The 22,063-nt window shown below is 49.0% G+C and overlaps 1 protein-coding gene across 1 annotated transcript in view; it reads left to right on the top strand.

Moving 5' to 3' along the window:
* The window catches only part of GLS (glutaminase), a 74,972-nt gene extending 53,925 nt beyond the window's left edge, over positions 1 to 21,047 (top strand). Inside the window, exons 15-18 of the mRNA XM_026002648.2 lie at positions 17,088 to 17,149; positions 17,947 to 18,023; positions 18,135 to 18,198; positions 20,678 to 21,047. Coding sequence (XP_025858433.2) covers positions 17,088 to 17,149; positions 17,947 to 18,023; positions 18,135 to 18,198; positions 20,678 to 20,834 — 360 coding nt within the window. The 3' untranslated portion in view covers positions 20,835 to 21,047. The remainder of the gene's footprint in view (positions 1 to 17,087; positions 17,150 to 17,946; positions 18,024 to 18,134; positions 18,199 to 20,677) is intronic.
* Positions 21,048 to 22,063: the final 1,016 nt, after the last annotated feature.

Here is a 22,063-nt window from a genome sequence, read left to right as displayed (position 1 = left end):
CTTATTTCCTTTATTTTTAGTTTACATATTGGGATCTCTGGGTGACTTCAGAACAAGGCACCTCATTTGTCAGTGTATTATTCTATCATGTATATTGTCCTTAGCACCATTTTCCATTTCATAGTTCTGGATTGATTGATTTTTTAAAGGAAACTTATATTGCTGTTCTTGAAAAGCATTACTTTTTAAAAGCCTTTGTTGACTTAGAAATGTTACAACTTAAAATATTATTTTAAAAAAAGTATGAGTTTCTTCCCAAAATTTAAACTTGGCTAATAGGTACCTCTTTTCCCCACAAGTTTATGTAGATAAAAACCTGAATTTTTAGGAGACTGGCTCTTACTGAGTATAATCTGCTTGTTTTCACATTATACTTACTAAAGTAGAATGGCCTTGAAGTACTCCCATCAGTTATACTAGTATAACTATTCATATTTAGACCATTCCACTGCAGAAATCAAATTGAAATGATAACTGTTAGCCTTTCGTTAAACTTCTCTAATTACTAGTTTGTATGATTTTGTATGTGCCTTTCACAAATCATCACTAAGGGGCAATTATTACAAATTATCCTTTGAGGGATTCATTTAATTCCATTAAATGAGATTAATTATGTTGTATAAAACCATGGTATACATGGACTCCATCCACATTTTGTTGTTTTGTTCTTTTGCATAGTCACAATTAAAGATCCTAATTGAAAAATCCAAAGTATATTAATTTCAAGTATTCTTTTTAAAGCTTTTTTCCCTCATAATTCATTTTTGGCTGAAAATGAGGTGACATAAAAATTACGTCAAAGTTACTCATAAAAATGGGGTTTCATTTCAAGCCTTTGTATTGCTGATATGTTCATTTCCAAATCTTGTTGACATTTGCTATTCTAGGGTTACTTTCTTTAAAAAGTTAAAAACATAAGTGTTAAAATTCAAACTTTTTTCATTATAATAAAGTTTGTTGGTAATTTATTATTTTACCTTCAACTTTGAATGCATACATCTCTGTGTCCAGGTCTATGCACAAGATTTATAATATAAATAAAGAAATGAACTAAATAATGTTTCTACTTCTAATTGAAATTAATGTTACAGTTTTTGAACAATGAAAGTTTATTAACATCTCTTGATGAAATTTTAGAACAAGTGATTTTGTTAAAATTCTATGATGACTAATCATTCCAATAAAATATTCCTGCATTAATGTCTCTTCTTTTTACCTGAAAGAGAAACTTTAGAGAATGGTTTTAAGGAGGTGGGGAAGTAAAGCTTAACTTTCTATTGATGGGTTTGTGAAGTGTTTCAACTAAAAGAGGATATTAAAACAAAACTTTTTAATAATAGTATGTATGATTTTTTTTTCACCTGAAGGAGAAACAAAGGAGAAAGAAAACTAACTTGCTGTTTTTAGCCAAGTAATAAAAACTTGAGAAGCTTTAATTTTTATTTTGTCTCTGTTGTACAATTTTATTTTACATCCACCATGTATGTCTGCCACAGAATCAGCACTGCTATTTATTTGGTATTCCTTATGTTTTGGGCTTTGTCATGTATTAGTGCATTTACCTCATATTTAGGGACTCTGGATAAAGGGCTGTTGCTATGTTTGCCTCTTGAGTTTTGTAGTTTTTGCTTTGCAAAAATTCCCATTCATTGCTGTCATGAATTTTAGAATTTTTTTTAGTTAAGAATTTGCAATCTTAAAAAAAAAATTTGCAGTCTTCTGCAAAAGTTCTTAATAGATTGAAACTTGTGTTTTACCTCGTGTTTTTTGGACTTAAATAGGATCAGTGAATACTGGAAAGTTGGGGACATAGAAACCTAATGTGATAGAAGGCATGAAGTTTTTTTTTTCTGGCATGAACTTCTGATTCTTGTTTTCTAACTTAAAAATGCATATAAATTTTCTTCTCTGTTACCTACTTTATTATTTTTTAAAACATAGTATTTACTACAAGTTCTGTGACTTTTTCTCCAGAGTTGGGGTAAAATTGGCTTCAGGAACATGTACCATTCTCATTCATTTTAACATAGGACACTAATGGTTAGTCTGTAAACAGTCTTAATCACAGGCTTGAAGTTACCATTTGTTCCTAAAATTGGCAGTGATTTTAAAAAGGATGTCTCATTTATACCTGCTGCCAGAGATCTTGGAAGTCTAGAGTTCCTGTCTCAGTCCCTTATCACAAGAAGCTTAACCGATTAAGACTGAATATACAGTGATGAGTCCTCCAAATTGTGGGCCAAAATTTAGATAATCTGTTTGCTCAGATCCTGCAGTTTTCTGTAGACTTCCCCTTTTGCTTTCAGTATCAGTAATTTCAGTCCGCTCTAGCAACTGTACCTGCGCGATACACCACCAGCAAAAACCTGACAACATCAAATCTTGAATAGCATGACTTTTAACCAGTGCAGTGCTTTGAGAATTTTTTTAATCCTTCTAAAGCCTAAGTAGGAACTATTATTACCTCTATGGATCTGTATAGATCTTGTAAGTTCCCTAAAATCACAGAACTTTTATATCTATAGCATTAGGATTTGTACCCAGACAGTTTTGCTTCCAGAGCTCATTGTTTTGACCATAGACTATATTATTTCCCATTGCAAAATGTAAGTGGAGCAACTTTTGTCTCCTTGTTAATAAAATTGGGATATTCTATGAGAACGTAAGGACAGTAACAGTTTCAGAGTGCTTTGATAGAACAAAAAGGGGAATTTTATATCAAACAAGGTTATCCTGTAATAATTTCAGTTTTCATTGTATGTAATGCAGGCAATGTCTCCATCACACGTCCCCAGTATCCTATGATCGTCATATGTGCATGTATTTATTTCATTCATAGAGAAGAACTTTTATTTTAATTTTTTTAAAATTTTTATTTATGATAGTCACAGAGAGAGAGAGAGAGGCAGAGACACAGGCAGAGGAAGAAGCAGGCTCCATGCACCGGGAGCCTGATGTGGGATTCGATCCTGGGTCTCCAGGATCGCGCCTTGGGCCAAAGGCAGGCGCCAAACCGCTGCGCCACCCAGAGATCCCGAGAAGAACTTTCTATCTCCAAAGATACTTTTGTGATGGGAGGTTATTATTGGGGGGGGGGGGGGGGGGGCTTTCAGCAGACAGCACATTTGTTCTAAAATATTTGTGTAAGTGGGAAAGTTAAGTCCAATATTACTTAACCACAGCAGATAACAGATCAGCCCTAAATACTACAGTGAAATCGTTTTTTAATTTAGCTTTCTTTTTTTTTAATTTTTTTATTTTTATTTATTTTTTTTTTAATTTTTTTTTATTATTATTTTTTTTAATTTAGCTTTCTTATAAGTGCTTTTCATTACTTAAAAAGTTTCCTCATTGTATATTCCTACAGCACTAAATATAAATTGGTATATTAGCACTAAAAGCTGATGTTTGTTGTAACTCTTTAAAACTTGTAAGATTCATTTTTAAATCGTTTTAAATCTTTTTGTGTGTCTCCTCTAAATGTCTGTCAGCTAACCTTAATTTTAAAACTTTTGTAAACCGTGACTCCATAAAGCTTTTCTTAAAGCTCAGTTGTAGGGGTTTTCATTAATCTTACATAGAAGAATTCTATGATCTGGAACCTTAATATCCAAAAGTGAATTTTTCTTCGTTCACTTACTTTTAGGGTAAAATGTATTTTGAGACTAGAATGATTCAGTGATTAAAAACAAAGCCGTTTTTATTTTCATCTACCATCATTTGTAGTTCTTGTATATGTGTTTTATTTTAATAAGGTTAGAAACAAAATCACAGAAACATGCTATGTGTACTGGACTATGAAGAAACACAATTCTGCTATTAAATTATATCTAAAAAATGAATTCTGCCTAATTCTAATGCCCTTACTCAGGGAAGCTGGTAGTAAATGTACCTATTTTCCAATTAAATTGCTCCTCCAATATTGCTTTTATAATAATGTAGTAGGATACAAGAGTAGTCAAATAGTTCCTTCTTTATATGATGCTGCTCATCCACTAAAGTGGCAATAAGAAAAGTAGCAGGATTGTTCTGGTTTCTAGGCCTCCAATTAATTATTATTAGCCCCAGTTTACTTAGTTAACAGCTTTTCATTTATAATACCAAGAATTTTATTATCCTCTTATGTGAGTTTTTTTCTCTTCACTTCAGGTAGTACATATAGCTCGCCTACCAATATGTCTAATAGATCCTGCTGTTTAAGTGCAAATGTGCACTTTTTTTTTTTGCCTTTTTCCTACTAAGAACTAGTTGTCTCTCCATATTTCACAGGTTTTTGTTTAAGCAGCACACAATTAGTTTAAGACATTTAGTAAATTTAAATTGACGGAGTAGTTCAGATTTTATAAAAATTAGCTTTAGCATTATCCTATTGTTCATTCACTAATTACTTCTTCAACCAATATTTATTTGTCTCTTGCCTGTTACATGTTAGATACTGCAGAGTGCTTAGGATGTGTGGTAGTGAATGAGTGATCAAGCCCTTGATGTTTGCAACCTAGAAGGGGATGCAGGTCTTGAATAACTAATAAAATAGCTAAAATGGTGATAAGTGATTTGTTCAAACTGACCCATTTAGATCTAGAATTTTTTTTTTTAGATCTAGAACTTTTTAGCTTATTAAGGAGGTGAGACGGTATATAGCAAATGGCACTTTTTATACAACTATACAATAGACTTCATGAGATGAATGTACAGTGTAGTTAAAGAACATGCACACTGGTCTTCAGTAAAACTTATAATTTTTTTTTAAGAAACACACGAATATAATAAATGATAGAAAAGTACAAAGTGCCAGCAGAGGGTATAGCAAAAGACTTCATTTGTCTGGATGAATAGGTATGGTTGGTTTTTCCTCAAAGGTGATAATTAAGTTTTGAATGAGTTAGAGGAAGGGTGAGGATTATAGGACAGTCTGCCTTGGAGGGACAGGAAGGAGTTCATTTGTGAAAGTGAAAGAAAGCAAAAATGATAGAAGAGTGGGGCAAAGTGAATGGAGATTGGCAAGATCACATGATGTAGGGTAATGTGTCTTAACTTTAAGGTACAGAATCCTAGGGCACAACCTCAGAGATTGGTTTAAGCATCTACATTTTTAAACAAGCACCCCAGGTGTTTCTGCTACAGACAGTTCCCTGAACACAGTTTGGGAAATAATTTACATAGGATCTTACATACCACATTAAGAGTTTTTGGATTATGTAAAATGCAATGGGAAACTTTAGGGATTCTAATAAGGGGAATGACATGATTTGGCTTTAAAACCCTGCTTTGTGGGCAATTGATCAGAGGCAGACAAAAGTCGAAGTTCTGGGCCTCAGGTGGGACGTGATAGTGGCTTAGAATAGGGAAATAGACATGAGAAAAGTGAGCAGGAGACGCATACAGGAGATGCAGTTGGCAGCACCGAGTGGTAGCATTTGGTGGGTGAAAAGGAGGAGATGTCAAGTGGACAACCAGGTTTTAGTGTAAGTGATAGGGGAGATGGAGCTGCGTTTCTAAGATAGAGAACACCGGAGAAGCAATCCTTGGGACTACGGGGAGTGATTGTTTAACAATTAAAGGGTATATTTGACTAAATAGATACCAAGAGGATCATTAATAGGGACTTAGATGAATGGGGTTATTTTTCTAGTATAACAAGTCAGGGTAGAAAATCCAGGAAGTGTGCCAGCAATAAGATATACTTAGGCTCCAGCCACCCTTAGTGTGTTGACGTTAGGCCTCCTGCCTGTCCCCTTACAGTTGCAAGGTAACTGTTCACTTTAGCCTCACTTGTGTGGTCAAAGTGGAAGAAGAAAAGGAGGAGGGATACCTAAGTCAGATGAGTTTCCTAGAAACCCATCTGACATGTACTGACCACAGCAGCAGCTACAAGACGATCTAGGGAAGGATTTTTAGATGCCACATTGCTGTGCCTAACTAGCAGAGATTCACTTAGCATGAATGGGGTAGGGAATAGGTGATAGGTAGGCACTTGGCAGTGTGAGAAAACTAACTTCCATTTGGCGTATTTGTGAGATTCCCAAGTAGCCATGTGGAGTATCAGATGTAGGCCTAAACCTTAAGAAAGTGGTCCCCGTGGGAGAGTACATTTGAGACTGTCAAGCTGTATAGATTGCTCCAGGAGACAGTGCAGAAAGAGAAGGAACCTTAAGGAACTCCCATTTTAAAAGTAGGATAGGGGGCACCTGGGTGGCTCAGTGGTTGAGCATCTGCCTTGAGCTCAGGGCATGACCCGGGGGTCCCGGGATCGAGTCCCATGTCGGGCTCCCTGTAGGGAGCCTGCTTCTCCCTCTGCCTGTGTCTCTGCTTCTCTTTCTCTCTCTGTGTCTCTCATGAATAAATAAATAAAATCTTAAAAAAATATAATAAAAGGCTAGAACAGTAGGTCTCCCACTAGGGAAAAATGTCCCATTAGAAGAAAATCCAGCATATCCTAGTAGAACTCAAGGAAAGAGCAGATAGGCGTGAAGTATGATGAGGGATGTCTATTTACATAATCTCTAATTTTCTTTTCGTGTGAAAGTGCCCTTTTATTTTAGTAAATGATAGTAGTAGTTGGTAGGGTTTTTATTGTATGTGCTCAGAAAATTAAAAACTTGGCAGCCCGTATTGATAAGCTCTTCCCCACAGTTAAAATTGCCTTGGCTTTGCGATCTAAAGTCCGAGAACTATTGGAGTGGAGCGAGTGTGGCTGCTGGTAGAAAAGACCCAGTTAAGAAGGTGGACCTGAGATAGATACAGGAGAGTGGAAACGGCCGATAAAGCGCTGTCTCTGGAAAGAAACGGAGCTCTCAGCACAAGTGGAGGATTAGGTTTGGTGGGAGGAAAAGTGTCTCTTCCAATAAAATAGGACATCTAGAGGCAGGCAGGCAGGTTTGCAGACCTGGAGGGGGAAGTTGAAATTTGTCTGTTGGTTCCCACTTTCCTGAAGAGTATAAAAGGAGGTTTTCAAAAAAAAAAAAAAAAAAAAAAGGCTTTCTGGGGAGAATGAGTTGGGGTTGGAGGGAGCCTGGTTTCAGGGCATATAGAAGCTAGGAAGGGGTGCTCTCGGAGAGCTGGGCAGAGCTGAAGGAAATGGGGAGCATTATCAGACTACAGCTGAGGTTGGTAACTGGATTTGCAGTGGTGCTAATCTGTCCGTTGCCACCTGCCTCCCTCCACCCGTTACCCTAGGTCTGCATTCCAAATTTAGGTTCAGGAGCTGCAGAAGGTCAGGCAAGGGATTTTAGAGCATTTACCAGATAGTGATTTTAACAGCAGGCTTTGGAATCTACTTTGGGTTGAAATCCATTTAGGCTTTCTTTGTTTAGAATTTGATTCTGCTTAAAGAATATTTTATTTTATTATTTTTTAAGATTTTATTTATATATTCACAAGAGAGAGAGAGAGGCAGAGGGAGAAGCAGGCTGCATGCAGGGAGCCCGATGCGGGACTCGATCCCAGGTCTCCAGGATCACACCCTGGGCTGAAGGCAGCGCTCAACCACTGAGCCACCGAGGGATCCCCTGCTTAAAGAATTTTAAACTAGGATAGATTACACGAATGGGAGTTGTGTGTATTACTTTGCCATGGCCATCTTCCTTGCTTCACATAAAATAGTGCTGAAAAGAATTACAACTGTTAAAATACAGATACATGCTAAGCGGTCTCCTGATAAAGGCCCTGAGAATGGTGTTGGAGTGATTTTTTTGGCCGGGGGGGATTGGGGGTGGCTATTGGTACATATTTTTTCGTATAGTGTTACACTGCATTATGTTTAAGGGTCTTAAAAATATCCTATTCTCTAGCAGCCTCCTGTGTTACGTGCTGGAGGAACCTGTTTGATGATACCACAGTGTCTAGGAAAGTGCTTTGAAAAGTGCACAGCACTAGAGAAACCTGCTGTCGGGCCTGTTTCGGGTGCTGCCGTAGAGCCAGCCTGTCGGACAATCGGTAGTCGAATTGTAAAATTAACATTAAGGAATGTAGAGAATGAAGCATGGCTCTCTGGAGATGAGAAGTTTCTTTTTTTTTTTTGAGATGAGAAGTTTCTAAACCCAAAGCAGTAAGAGTGTACTGTGGTTGGAATAACTAGACTGTCCGCGTCCCTGTGCCTTGCTTTGTTGTAGCAACGTTTAGGGCATGCAAAGGGGAGAGCGGTCCTTTAAATTGACCTAATTCTGCCTCTACTGCTGCCGAATCTTTGTTTTGTTTCTTGGCAGCAAGAGAAGCCCACCTCTTTTCAGGGACCTCGTGTATATTTTTTTTATTTCTACCAGACAGTGAGAATCTTTTGATTCTGTTTGCTCCGATCCTGGCTTGTTTGTTTATTTGTTCGTTCTTTGGTTTTTGTTTAAAGTATTGTGTACAAGAATTTGGTGACCGGTTTCTTCTCTTTCTTATTCTTTGCTTTTAGTTTCTTTGACTCTTTGGGGTTTTACCTACTTGTCTTTTTAGTTAATCATCATTGTAAATGAACATGGTACTTGCCCCTGCCGGAAGTGTGGCACCTTGTCTTCTCTATCTGAGCACCCTGATGTAATGTTAACTGCTCTTTATGGTGTTTCATGAGTATTTGTATAAAAGAAAGAGAGCGGAGAAGACTGTGAATATGAGCCTTTTGATAGCTGTCTGTGCCAAATACTCCTAGGTTTGCCACATGGAAAATGCACTTCTGTGCTTCAGAGAAGTAACTGCCTTCTCCCTTGCTCGTTTCAAGTTTCCTCCTCTGTTTGTGGCTGACTTGTTAATTAGGATGCTGTTTGTCATTGCCACACAGAGCTACACCACTAGCTCCTTCTATGCTTGGACCTAAAAGGGTTGCTAATGGGTTTTGTTAGGGAATCTTCTGGCCCGTAGATAGAGCCTAGTGGTTGGGAGCACTGACCGGAACCCCAGTCAGACTGGGATGAGCTCCCACTGTGCTGCTCACCAGCATGATTACTCTGCTCAAGTTAATTTGAATGCATTACCCTTCATTCTCTCTCTTGAATAATAGCAGATAGTCCTGTTGAAAGCACTTAAAGCTCAGTCCAGAGAGAGTAGGTTCTTCCTATTAGCTGTTTTTTTCCTAAATAATGTATAATCTGAATTTTTGTCTTCATGGGTCATGATACGATCATGAGTTCTTATTTCTTTGATACAATCATGAGTTCTTATTTAAGAATAAGTAGAATTATTTAAGGTTAATCTGTTCATTGAGAAATGTTGAAAATGGTGTGCTTAGGAGAGTTTATTCGTTAATGAAGCAGAATGCAGTTATTTGGAGCTGCCATTTAGAGGCTGTATTTTGTAAGTGTAATTTCTATGCTCTTCTTTAGAGTAAATTTTACTGTTCAATTTATTCCTCTCTATTAAAATGTCTGTATGAGAACCTCCTGCGTTCATGTAAAAATTTGGAAATGTCATGAAATTGCTGAACTGTTACTTCCTTAAAGGATTTTCTCTAATCCTCTGGTCATGTCAGTTTGGATTAATTTCGTCTGTATATAGTAGATTAATAATTGTGTCTAAATAAGTCAGTGGGAGACATTAGTAGCCTATAGCCTCATACTCATCTTCAACTTTCTAATTATGAAAGTACTATGATTTTGTTTTACATGTCCATATGATATTAAATAAGCTCGTATTAAATATTTGTATGAATATTAAAAAGGGAAAGGAAATATCTTTGGTCACATACACATTGCTCAGGCTTATATTTCCACCCTTGTTGGTAAGAGATTAATTTACATTTGCTGACAACTTAAAATTTGTCTTCAGCTTTACTATAAGAGGTTTGTATTTCTTAATCTGACCTTAAGAAAATTATTTATGAAAGAAGGCTAAAAACTTACATTCACTTAAAGTCTCTACAAGGCCAAGTTGGCATGAAGTTTTTAAAACAAAATTGGGTCTGGAATGATGATGGTTTATTTAACAGATGAAGAAGAGTATCTGTTCCATGGCAACAGATACTATAGTGAGTTGGAAATGAGAGAGCAGCTTTCGTCAAGCTGGAAGTGGTAGGAACAGAAGGATGGTTTTTCAGTCACCTTTTTCTTCATCAAAGCCTTTCCAAAAGCCTTTCCAAAAGGGCTGCATTAGTTTTTGTATGAAGACAGAAATTAATGATGAAAAATGAGGGTAACCACCGTGGTGCAGTTGCTGACAGAGTTGGAAGTAAAATACTTGGAGTAAAGCTAATGAATCGGTCCTCCTTTCCTTCCTCCCTCTTCGTCTTTTGTCTCTGACCCGTGCCTTCCAAACCACCCTCCTTCCTTCTGATATTTAGCAAAGGACCTTTATGGATCAGAGCTAAATTGCTATTTAATCCTTTGGTTTCCTTCTGTCCTTTGGATAACAGTTTGAGCTCTGTTAAGGGCTCACATCACCATGGTCTGGTTGTAGGAATTAAGAATGCAGCCCAGCTACATTACTAATTCATTTGCCATATGACCTTGAGCCAAGGCCCTCCACTCCAGTGGTAGTAATAAATAAAATATACCTATAATTTTATTTTACAACCAGCCTGTCAGAAGTGTTTAAAAACAATTGCAGCTTTTTAAAATGCTGATTTTTTTCAAGGTGGTTCACCATAGAAATGCAAAGAGATCTTACATAATTCTAACTGCTGCTTGTAGAGAATTAAGACATTGGGGAGGAGGAGACAAAAGTCACACAACTCAACTTCTAACCAGGCTTAAAATGAATAAAATGATAGGATTGGAGAGTTAGGAATACCTTGTTTTAGAATTGTAAAATTGAAAGAATCTCCAGCTACTTCTAGCTGTTTTGGGGTGGAAAAAAAAAAAAGTATGCTTTTGATATGCCAAGCATGCTAGTGCTAAATGAACTCCTGTGAACTGTAGCATTTTTGTCCTACTGTTGTCATGACTTCGTATAAATAAACGAAGATAAGGTTGTCTGGTTCTGACAGGTTCCAACACAGATTTGATAAGGAAAATGTAGTAGTACTAGAAAACGTGCAGTATAAAGGGAAAACTGGTTAACCTTTAATTTATAGATATGTAGTGGCTACCTGCCCAAGTGAAGCTTCTCTTTACTGTGGAGAGGCATACATTAGACCCTGGGGCCCTTCGTGTACGTGGGCTCCTGTTGACCTGCGGAAGCTCTGCCGCTTTGTACTGAGGAGCATCCTCGAAGCAGACCCCTGCCTGTGTCTCGACAATTACTGTTAACTGTTTCCTACACTGGCTGCCGCAGCCACCTTCTTCTTTTTGCTCTGTTATTTAAATTCAACTTGCCAATGTATAGTACAACACCCAGTGCTCATCCCATCAAGTGCCCTCCTCCGTGCCTGTCCACTGGCCTTCTTGACGGCATTTTAGAAAGTAGCATAACGTAAGTATCCATTAGGGAGGCAGGGGGCCAAGCCTTCCTCCAGGGCTGGCACCCCCCCATTCTTTGCAAGGGTTGGGAGCTGTTGGCATGAGTCCTCTCCTCCAGTTCGGTTCACGATGCTCCTCATTCCCGAGGCTGTGCCAGTGCAGCTGGCAAGATTTGCGGGATCCTTTTAACCAAGACCAGGAAGTGGACTGTCCGCAAATGAAGTCACATTCCTTCCATCCGCTGTCTCAAAACTTAAAAGCTGTTGCATTTTTCTTTCTTGGCATTCTACCCATGGCTTGTTCCGTGATTTATGCCAGCCTTAAAACTACAGGTGGTTATTTGCTGGAGATAAATGTGGTTTTCATTTTCAATGGTGCCAGTGCCTGTGCTGCCTCCTGGCATTTTTCTGTCCAGAAGTAAGTGGCACTCGCTGTGTGACCAGGCTCCTTTTCTTGATCTGTGATTGGGACCAAATTGAGCCCTGCAGCTAGCCTTTTGTTCTCATGGGAAGAGTAGTAAGCTTCCATGCTACCCTTTAATAATTTTTTTTAAGGCAAGCTAGTGTATTTTCCCCCTGATACATCACAAAGCTTTTTTTTTTTTTTAAAGGGATTTTATTTATTTATGAGAGAGACACACACACAGAGAGAGGCAGAGGGAGTAGAAGGCTCCATGCAAGGAGCCCGATGTGGGACTTGATCCGGGATCTCCAGGATCACGCCCTGGGCTGAAGTCGGCGCTAAACCGCTGAGCCACCGGGGCTGCCCTCACAAAGCCTTTGTACACTACAGTTTTCTGGATTTCTCTGAGCTGCAACATGCTTGTGAATAAAGTACTTTTATGCTCTCAGTGAACTGGTTCTATTCTTAAAATCAGCCTGTCCTGGGACTTATTTATTTATTTACTTTTTTTTTTTTTAATTTTTATTTATTTATGATAGTCACACACAGAGAGAGAGAGAGAGGCAGAGACACAGGCAGAGGGAAAAGCAGGCTCCATGCACCGGGAGCCCGATGTGGGATTTGATCCTGGGTCCCCAGGATCAGGCCCTGGGCCAAAGGCAGGCGCCAAACCGCTGTGCCACCCAGGGATCCCGCTGGGACTTATTTAATAAGGAGTTTTAGAACTTTGGAAATATTGAATAATTAAGTGACACAACATATTTTTAAAGAATCTCTTCAAACTAGCTTGGTCTAAATTCAAAATTGTAAAATGGGCTGTCGTTCATGCACGCAGTCACAGAAATACATCGAGTTATTGCTCGGAAGGACTCAGACCATAAAGAATAAGAACTATGGGTGGTTAACATATTAATGGTATCCATGTCGGAATTCTGGATTTCTCTTGAGTAGTAGAGGAGATAGGATACATACCGAGTGTGATGGTGTCCTCGGCAAACACAGGAGGGAGAGAGGGCTTGTGACTGAAGGGACCGGAGTAGAGCTCCTGGAGGAGGGCTGGGAATAGCGCCGCAGTGGAAGCCGGTGGGGGAAGGCGGCTGTTGGCCAGTAACAAGGATGTCGTGTGGCTCAGTAGGAGCAAGGGTACACTTGGGGGATAGTGGGAGCCGTGTCTGGGTGAGGACTGCCCAGCACCCGCTGTCACAGACACTGTGCAGACAACTGGCAGCCAGTGACCCGGGCGATGAGTGTTGGATGGGGTGGGAGGAGGTGTGGCAGCCGCCAAGGGGCTTTCCCAGGCTCTCTGGCTAGCCCTCGAGGGAATGGAAGGGTCTGACTAGGAATCTAGATGTTCCCAAAAGGAGAAAAAGGAGCACAGACACGAGGATACAAACGAGACAAACAAAGGCCAGTTTTGCTCTGTTTGGGGTTGAGAGAGAGAAAAGCAAGGAGGGAGCCAGAGCGAAGAATCTTGAATGCAAGCATAAAGGACTTAAATTTTATTGGGAATGACTTGGGGATTTTTGACCCTCCCACGCTGACAAACCTTTAATGATCAGAGCAGTATTTTGAGAAGATCAGCAGAAATATGTGGGAAAGTTGCGGCAGGTGGAAGGACCAGAAGCAGAGGCAGCAGGGAGGAAGACAACCAATCTGGTAGTGATCTTTGAAGTAAAAGTCAAAGGAGGTAGAAGAACTAATAAGGATTAAAATGTAATGCCCCAGGTGGTGGCAACAATTTGAATATTTGATGCTTTGGGAGAGAATATGGATTAGTCTGTAAACACATTCTTTTAATTATGGTGTAATTGGTGTAGAGCCTTGTGTAAGTCCAAGGTGTACGATGTGTTGATTGGCGTCCACGCGTGTTTAATGAGCACCTGTTCTGTGTGGTAGGCCCTGGGGCAAAGATACGGTCTCTGCCCCACGTGAGGCTCACAGTTAATGGGGGAAGGGGCCGAGAAACAAATCTGAAGATCTATATATAACAAAGATTTATATATATACACACATATAGATACATGATGTGAAACTAATGAAATACATATATGTATGGTGTCAGATAATGGTACATGCTCTGAAGAGAAAAAGCAAGTCAAGGGCTAAGGGATGATGAAAAAGAGGGCAGTATCTTAGGACCTGAGATGACACGTGATAGAGACCTGAACGAGGTGAGGCGGGCATCCTGCCGTTGCGGGGAGAGCATGCCGGGCAGCAGAGCACGGGGAGAAGGGGAGCCCCGAGGACCCGCGGGGGCCCACCTGGCTGGAGGAGACTGGCGGGCCGAGCGGTAGGGAAGCAGGTGCGCAGTGCAGCTGGGGAGCAGGGCAGTCGGCGCCCTGACGTCCACGGGAGGGAAGCCCCTGGGGGTGCTGTGGTCTGGGTTTTCAGGAGAAAGCCTCCCCGGTGGCAGCAGAGGGCTGAGGAATGAGGAGGTAGGGGGCCGGGCAGTCCTGCAGGTTGGGGGGGGGGCATGGTGGGGGATTCCACGCGCATCTGCAAGCAGAGCAAACGTGTTGACGAGCTGGCCGTGGGTTGTGGGAAACGCCAGCAAGGCACGTCGCGGGGCCTAGGTGGTGGGTTTGTGTGATTAGGGAAAAGGCTGGTTCCCAGCTCTGCCTTCGCAGGAGCAAACCTTCGGCGCATTTGTCTGAAGAAGGCCCCCTTGTCCCACCAGGTGGACGTGGAGCACGGGCTGGGAACCCTGCTCCGGCGGCCTGGGGGGGGCTCGGCTGGGCCCTGATGGTCCCTGAGCTCCCGGCCTGAGCGACTGGGTGGACTGAGGCGTCGCCCCCAAATGAGGGAGCCCCGGGGGAGCTGCTGGCTGGGGGCTGGAAACGCAGCTGCACTCTGAGTCGGGGTGCCTGGGGAGCGATCTGAGGCGGCGGCAAGTAGGTGGCGGCCGTGGCCTGGGTGGGAGCCTCCGGAGCGGCAGAGACGCTGCGTGACAAGCAGGCGGAGCTGTTGGGTCCAAGCTCAGGGACAAGAAGCAGGTTCAGGATGTGGGCTGGGTGGTCCGTGGGGCGAGGGGCGCGTGAGGCGTCGCAGGAGAGCCGAGCTGCGCAGGGAGGGGGTGCCTTGGGGGCACCTCCGCAGAGGGAAGCGGGGAGGACTGCAGCGCAGGCTTGGGGATTTGGGTGGGCCAGGTCCCTGGGGAGGCCGGGCTTGGGTGGTCCTCCAGGGAGGGCTTTGGGGGGCCGCTGGGCCAGAGGAGGGTGACGGAGGGGGGGGAAGGTGTGCAGGGAGCTAGAGGGGCCGACTGCGGAGACGCGCCCGGAGAGGGGCCGTGTGGTGCTGGGCGAAGCTGTGTCCCACAATGGCAGAAGTGAGGGGACCAGCGGGGGAGGGAGAGGGCGAAGGTGCTGGAGGCTCCCAGCAAGGCCGAGGGCTGGTTAGGCAACGGGGAGGACGCGGGTCTAAAGGAATAGGTAAGAAGGGGCCTCAGCAGTGGAAGCGGGGAGCTGGGGAGTGGGGTGCGGGGCCCGGGGTGCAGGCCCGAGCTGGTGGGGACGTGGTGGGGGCAGGAGGCCCTGGGGACCCGAGGGCACGGGGGCTCGGGGGTCCTGGGGTCCAGCTGGAGAAGGCGAAGGGCCCTTGGGACGCCTCACACCCAGGAGAAGCCCATCAGAGTTGCCAGTGACACTTCCCGGGGGACCACTTTTCCCTGAGATGCACCGAACCGGCGCGGGAACCGGAGGGGAGATGCTTCCGTAGCCCCTCGGAGCACCGGCTGGTTCCACGGAGCTGCCCTTGGCTGGGGGGGCGGGGGGCAGGGGGTCCCGGGGTCCCGGCCGCGCTGCTCTAGGACCTGGGAGGCCGTGCAGGACACCAACCCCGACGGGGCGCACATGCCGGACGCCGGGCCTCCATCGTGATGCTGGCCCTAGTCCCAGCAGCAGCTCCTTCAGTTTGATGTCCCAGGAAAGCCAGGGCCTTGGGGGGGCTCGGGGCGTGACCTGGGTCCCGGGATCGAGTCCCTGCTCGGGCCCCCGCCCGGAGCCTGCTTCTCCCTCTGCGGCGTCTCTCGTGAATGGACAATGGACGAATAAAAACTCTTAAGAAATAAAAGGGAGGCAAGCCGCCGGCCACGAACCTTCCCTCCGCCTGCGTCCTGCTTGCTGCCATCGAGGCCCACTCGGCTGGATCACGCCTGTGCCTGCAAAGGGTCCGAGGTCCGAGTGGGACCTGATGAGATGTGAACACTGCACTTTCAGGAGTTTCCCAGAAACTGGCTGGACACGGTGCGTGAAAGCAGGCCACGGTCTCATGACCTCTCAGGACCTCTCAGGACCACAAGCCCTCTTGCTCATCGGAAGGACACCCGTCAAGAGCAGACACGCCTTGAAGTCTCGGAGCGGGGCACTCGTTAGCAGGGACTTCACGTCCGGAGGGTTGGTGCAGCTTTGAGCGGACAAGGTCCCTTCGAGGACGGCCCAGCGTCCTCACCCTGACCTTGACCACCCGGGCCATGGCCACCTGGACCTTGGCCACCCGGACCTTGACCACCCGGGCCGTGGCCACCTGGACCTTGGCCACCCAGACCTTGGCCCACTGGGCCTTGGCCACCTGGACCTTGGCCACTGGGCCTTGACCCCTGGGTCTTGGCCACCTGGACCTTGGCCATTGGGGCCTTGGCCACCGGGGCCTTGGCCATCGGGCCTTGACCACTAGGTTCTTGGCCACCCGGACGTTGGCCCACTGGGCCTTGGCTCCCTCCGGGCCTTCGCATTGGCCACCTGGGCATCGGCCACCTGGACCTTGGCCACTGGGTCTTGGCCACCTGGACCTTGGCCCACTGGGCCTTGGCCACCGGACCTTGGCCCACTGAGCCTTGACCCCTGGGTCTTGGCCACCGGGGCATTGGCCCCCCGGGCCTTGGCCTGGAGCCGGTCGTTCTGAGGGAGCGCCGTCCTGGAGCTGAGGGGTTAGCACTGAGCTTGGTCTCCGAGGGCCCCTGACGCCAGGGGCCGGGGAGGCAGCAGTCGCTGGCTGGGGAGGCCCCCCATGACATGGTTTAGTTGTCAGCAGGATGTGGTGTGAGGCTTGTGAGGACGCTAGTCCCCGCATGGCACTGAGGCTGGGTTTAAGGAAGGTTCCCGAGGATCGCCCCTGGCCCCGACGGCTGCCCAGGCCCCGAGTGTCCCACCTGTGCCACGTCAGTGCACGGTCTCCTCCACGCAGCGCACCTCGACTGGTGGACTTTCTCCCCCGACCCGCTTCGCGACCGTCATGTGTGTTCTTCAGTTTGGGGAGGTGCTTGCGGGAGCTCCTGCGTGTGGCCCAGCGGAGGTGTCCGCGCGCACGGGCGTCGATGCGGCGAGTGACACGCCCTGTCCCCGCGTTGTGGCCGCCTGAACTCTGTTGTCTTCACAGGTGAAGTCAGTGATAAACCTTTTGTTTGCCGCGTACACCGGGGACGTGTCTGCACTGCGAAGGTACGTGGACATGGTGGCGCGTGGCGTGGCGCGTGGCCTGCGGCCCTCGGGGTGGAGGTCACCGGCGGCGGCCATCTGACACGGCTCGAGGCTCCCCTCCGTGTCTAGTGGAGATGGCCCGGATCCCCGGGGAGCCCCCCGCCAGTGCCGCGGGCCTCCTGAGCAGTCCCCGGAGCGCCCAGACGTCTGCTCCCTCATGGGCAGCGGCCACCGTCCGGCTCGTGTGTCCTTGGAGGGGAGTGCAGTCCCCTCAGGCCGGGGGGTGGGGGGACGACTGGGCTCCTCGCTCGGCGTAGGGAGAAGGGCCATGCGGGCTGCACCCTCACCCTGGGCTGCCCGTGGGGCGCAGCTGCAGCCGCGTGGTTAGGAGCCGATGCCCCGTCCCTGGGGGTGGCTCCTAGTGACACGCACGGGCCTCGACAGCCGGCTCTGCACACACCTGCACGTGCACCTGCACACACCCGCATGCAACTACACGTGCACCTGCACACACCCGCATGCAACTACACGTGCACCTGCACACACCTGCATGCACCTGCACACACCTGCACGTGCACCTGCACACGCATGCGCACCTGCACACACCCACATGCGCCCACACCTCCCATCCCACGGGCCTCAGCGTTGCTGGGATGCAGGTGCCTGGCGTCCGTCTGCACACGGCCGGTGACAGACGTGCCCAGAGCTGGGGTCCTGGTCCGGCCGAGGCGCACTGTTGCGGGGCCCTGAGCAGGGGCGGCCGGGCCCACGGGGACGGGGCCACGTGGGGCTGAAGGGCCGCCGTCCCCCACTTTCAGGTTCGCTCTGTCGGCCATGGACATGGAGCAGCGGGACTACGACTCGAGGACGGCGCTGCACGTCGCGGCCGCAGAGGGTAAGCCGCCACGCTGGCCGCTTGCTTTTTTTCTTTTTTTTTTTTATTTTCCAGACGGAACCTCAGCTTTATACTAAGTGCTGGCGTCTGCTTGTGTTGTTTTGGGTGCAGGTCATGTCGAAGTCGTCAAATTCCTGCTGGAAGCGTGCAAGGTGAACCCGTTCCCCAAGGACAGGTGAGGACGCCGCCGGCCGACGTGGACCCGCAGCTCGGGGCTCCGCTGTCCCCGGCTGAGCCGCCTCGTGCCTGGTGCGCCCAGAGCTGCCGTGTGGGGACCCTTTGTAGCCTCCATGGCGCCCAGAGGCCGCGGGCAGGGCCCCCTGCCCCCACCCTGTGCCCCCCGAGGCCCCACTCCGCAGCACCGCTGGGCTAGGGGGTGGGCTCCCCGGCACGAGGGAAGCCAGGCTCTGTGCTGGGGAAGAACCAGGCACCTGGTCCTGGCGGGGCCTTAACCTCCCGGGACAGACCCTAGAGGAGCGAGAAGACCCCCGTCACAGGACGCGGACGGCCGTGGACCAGGCGCTCTCGAAGCTGCTGCCCATCCTCGGGGGCCCTGCGGGGTGGGCCTCCAACCACTGCTCTGGGCCCCGAGGGCACAGGAGGGCGCCCGGCGCTGGGAGGCACCGGCCCGGCACCCATCTCCCCCTCCATCCCCAGGCCAACCCGCTCCAAAGTGGACGGCCTGCGGGGGCGTCGGGGGGGCCCCGGGGGCAGCTGCACCTGAGTCCACTGTGCCCGGGCACCGTGCCACATGCACGGGGGGGGGGGGGTAGCTGGTGTGGAGCATGAGGTGGAGGGGGAGGAGGAGGGGGGAGGAGGAGGACAGGGAGAAGGGGGAGGGGCTTGCCAGAGGAGGGAGAAGAGGAGGAAGAGGGGAGGATGGAGAGGGGGGAGGAGGAGGAGAGGCTCACCAGAGGAGGAAGAGGAGGAGGGGGAGGAAAGGAGGGGGAGGAGGAGGAGCGGGGGGGGGGGGCGGGAGGAGGATGGAGAGGGGGAGGAGGAGGAGCAGGGGGAGGAGGAGGAGAGCAGAGGAGGAGAGGCTCGCCAGAGTGGGGGAGGGAGAGGGGGAGGACAGGCTCGCCAGAGGTTCACAGGCATGACCAGGAGGTGGGACTGGACACGGGAGCAGATTAGCCCCTCGCTATTCAATCTTTGTTTCACTTTTTTTTTTTTAATTAGAAGTTTGGGTTTTATTAGTTCGCTGCTTATTAGTTCACGAGACGTGCTAGCAGGACTGTCGGGCTGGGGCGCTCTGCTTATCCCCCGTGACCGCATAGGCCAGACTGTAAAGCCTCAGGCCGGGAGACGGTCCCCCTGTCCCCGCAGGTGTCCTGTCACCTCCACGCTTCCTAGAGTAAGTCAAGAGCCCTCAGCCCCGGCCTTGGGCCGTGGGTCTGTGATGCCAGCGGAGGACACACGTGCTGGGAACCTTCATGGTGCTTTTCTGTTTTATCCTTCATATTTGAAGGTTCAAAGGTTTTGGCCTTTGTTCTCTTTTTGCACGACACCGGCCTCCAGGAGCCTGGGAGTGCAAGTGCCGGGGCAGGCAGGGGCAGGCAGGCGTCCGCTGGACGACCCCGGTGACTGCGCAGCCAAGGCCACTCTGCCCGGTGGGATCGGTGTCGCCTCCAGTTGCAGGACATGCCTGGGTGGTGTGGGGAGTGTGTGTTGGTTCACGGAGGAGGGGTTGGGGGCCTTGCCGTGAACACTCACTCGCTAAGAGGGAGCGTTTGTGCTGCGGTGCCTGAGAGCCCCCCTCGGCCGTCCCCGGGCCACCGACTCCCCCACCCCGGGAGGCCAGTATGGAAAGGGAGCGGCTCTCGGAGACGGGCCTGTAAAGTGTTACTTACCTGACGTAAAGAATGACAATTACCGAATCCTATCCCAAAACAAAATATCTGAGGCTATTTGAGGAGCCTTTCAGCTCCACCCCGTGACCCCACGGAGGAGGCAAGAGGTGGAAGGCAGAACTGGACAGTCGGGGTGGCAGGAGCTGGGGCCGGGCGCCGGCGGCTGCGGGGGGAGGACACGCACCAGCCTGGGGGCCCCGCGCCCCGTCCTGCGCGTCCTTGCCTTGTGCCCGTGGCCGGCCGTGCCCGGTCCGCTCTCCACTCGTCACCGGCCGCTGCGGGGTGCGCCCCACGACACCGGCGATGGGGAAGGCGCCGTTCGTGCCCGAGGCGCGGGGGCCTGTGGGAGCCCCTGGGTTCCCGTCCTTACCCGAGAGGACTGTGTCCATCCCTCCGGGGTGTGGGGCCCCCGGAGGTCACTGTCCCTTCCAGACCTCTGAGCTGTCGTGACTCCCACAGGACGGGGTGACGGGTGACTCTTCCTCGAATGCTTTACTTGGGGGGGATTCTGTGGGCTTTTTGCGAAATTACAGTTTGGGAACCCGAGGGGCCCGCCGTAGCTGTCCACGCCAGGACGCCCCTCCGTGGTAGCACGGGGACACGTGGGCAAGGCCTCTCCCTGCCCCCGTGTCTCACCCTGCCCATAAGACCATGTCTTGGGCGAGGAACCCCTTCCTGTATCTCAGTGTTTACTTGTGACGTTGCTAAAACGGCTGAGTCTGAAAGGCCCCGAAACCCGCGTGAGCATCTCCGCTCACCGCGGGACCGTCTCACGGCCGGGCCGGGTGGTGCTTGTCGTTTCAGGTGGAACAACACCCCCATGGATGAGGCGCTGCACTTCGGGCACCACGACGTGTTTAAGATTCTCCAGGAATACCAAGTGCAGTACACGCCCCAGGGGGATGCCGACGACGGGAAGGAAAACCAGACGGTCCACAAGAACCTGGATGGACTCTTGTAACCGCCGCAGGCCCCGAGCGCAGGCCGCTTACCTACGCAGTCGTGGACAGCGATTATGAAGAACACGCGCATTCCTGCCCGGTAGTGATGTCTGTTTTACAACCTGTCATCTCCGTGTTGCTGGGGTCCTCTTCATCGTACACGCAGGACAAACCTGATCTCTTTGGGGAAACAAATAGAAATAAAACAATCTCCCTCCACAATGTGAGCAATATTTACCTCGTGCGCTGTGTAATTTGACTAAGAGGCTTAGTTACCAACGCTGGCTTAGCTGTGCGGTCCTCACCTTTGACCTTTGTTGTTTTGTGAACTTTCAGTTTGTACGATACGCTTAAGGCATTCAGAGTAAGCTCTGTCGTACGGTCCGTCCAGGTGGGTCAGGGCCGTGTTTTAGAAGCGAAACAGTGCGATTTCAGGACTTCGGGTGTAGATTTAGTTTGAGCGACTGAACAACTGTATGCTCTTGGGGTCACGTGCGTTGTGTCTCCCATCACCCGAGCTTCGTGACCGGACTCCTTAAAAAATTAAAATGGTTCGCAGCTGTTTGTGGCGCAGGCCGATTCTGAGGAGACTTCATCAGGGAATCTGTTTAAGATGTTTGGTGACCAAAACACGTATGTGAATGTAGTTCTGTGACACTTTTGATAAAACCCCCATTTCCATCCCGGTGGCCCAGCGGCTCGTCCAGACCCCGAGCCGCCGGCCTGGCTTGGCTACGAGCGCAGGCACGGCCCCCGGGAGCTGGGGGCAGGTCGTCCCCTCCGACCGGGAGGGGTGTGCGGGGGCTGCAGGCCGCGGCCCGGGCCGGGGACACCGAGAGCGGCCACCGCCGAGGGTGGGGGACCCACGACGCGCTGGAGCCCGTAGGGGCGTCGATGGTCTGTTGGGGCCGGCGAACCACTCGTGTTCCGACCCTCGAGGGTGGGCGTCTGCCGGGCTGCAGCCTGTCCCACCTCGGGGGCCGTGGGGTCTGCTCGGGAGGCCGGGTGCTGAGCACACACACACGCACGCTCGGGGACCTCGAGGTCGCGTCTGGGGACACGAGCTCCTGCATCACGGGAAGCCACTGCTCTGGGCCCAGCCCCGCGCCCTGCACGGCCTTCCCGGCGGCTCCCAGCCACGTCCCTCGTGCGGGCCTCGTGGGGACGGCGGGGGGACGGTGGGGACAACAGGGCCGGCGACAGCTCTGCCCGCCAGCAGCTGTGAGGCTGGGATGGAAAGCGGGGCGGA

Source organism: Vulpes vulpes, chromosome 16 (assembly GCF_048418805.1).
Source record: "Vulpes vulpes isolate BD-2025 chromosome 16, VulVul3, whole genome shotgun sequence".
NCBI classification, from domain to species: domain Eukaryota; kingdom Metazoa; phylum Chordata; class Mammalia; order Carnivora; family Canidae; genus Vulpes; species Vulpes vulpes.
Note: the sequence above shows the minus strand (reverse complement) of the source record. Positions and strands in the feature narration are given on the sequence as shown.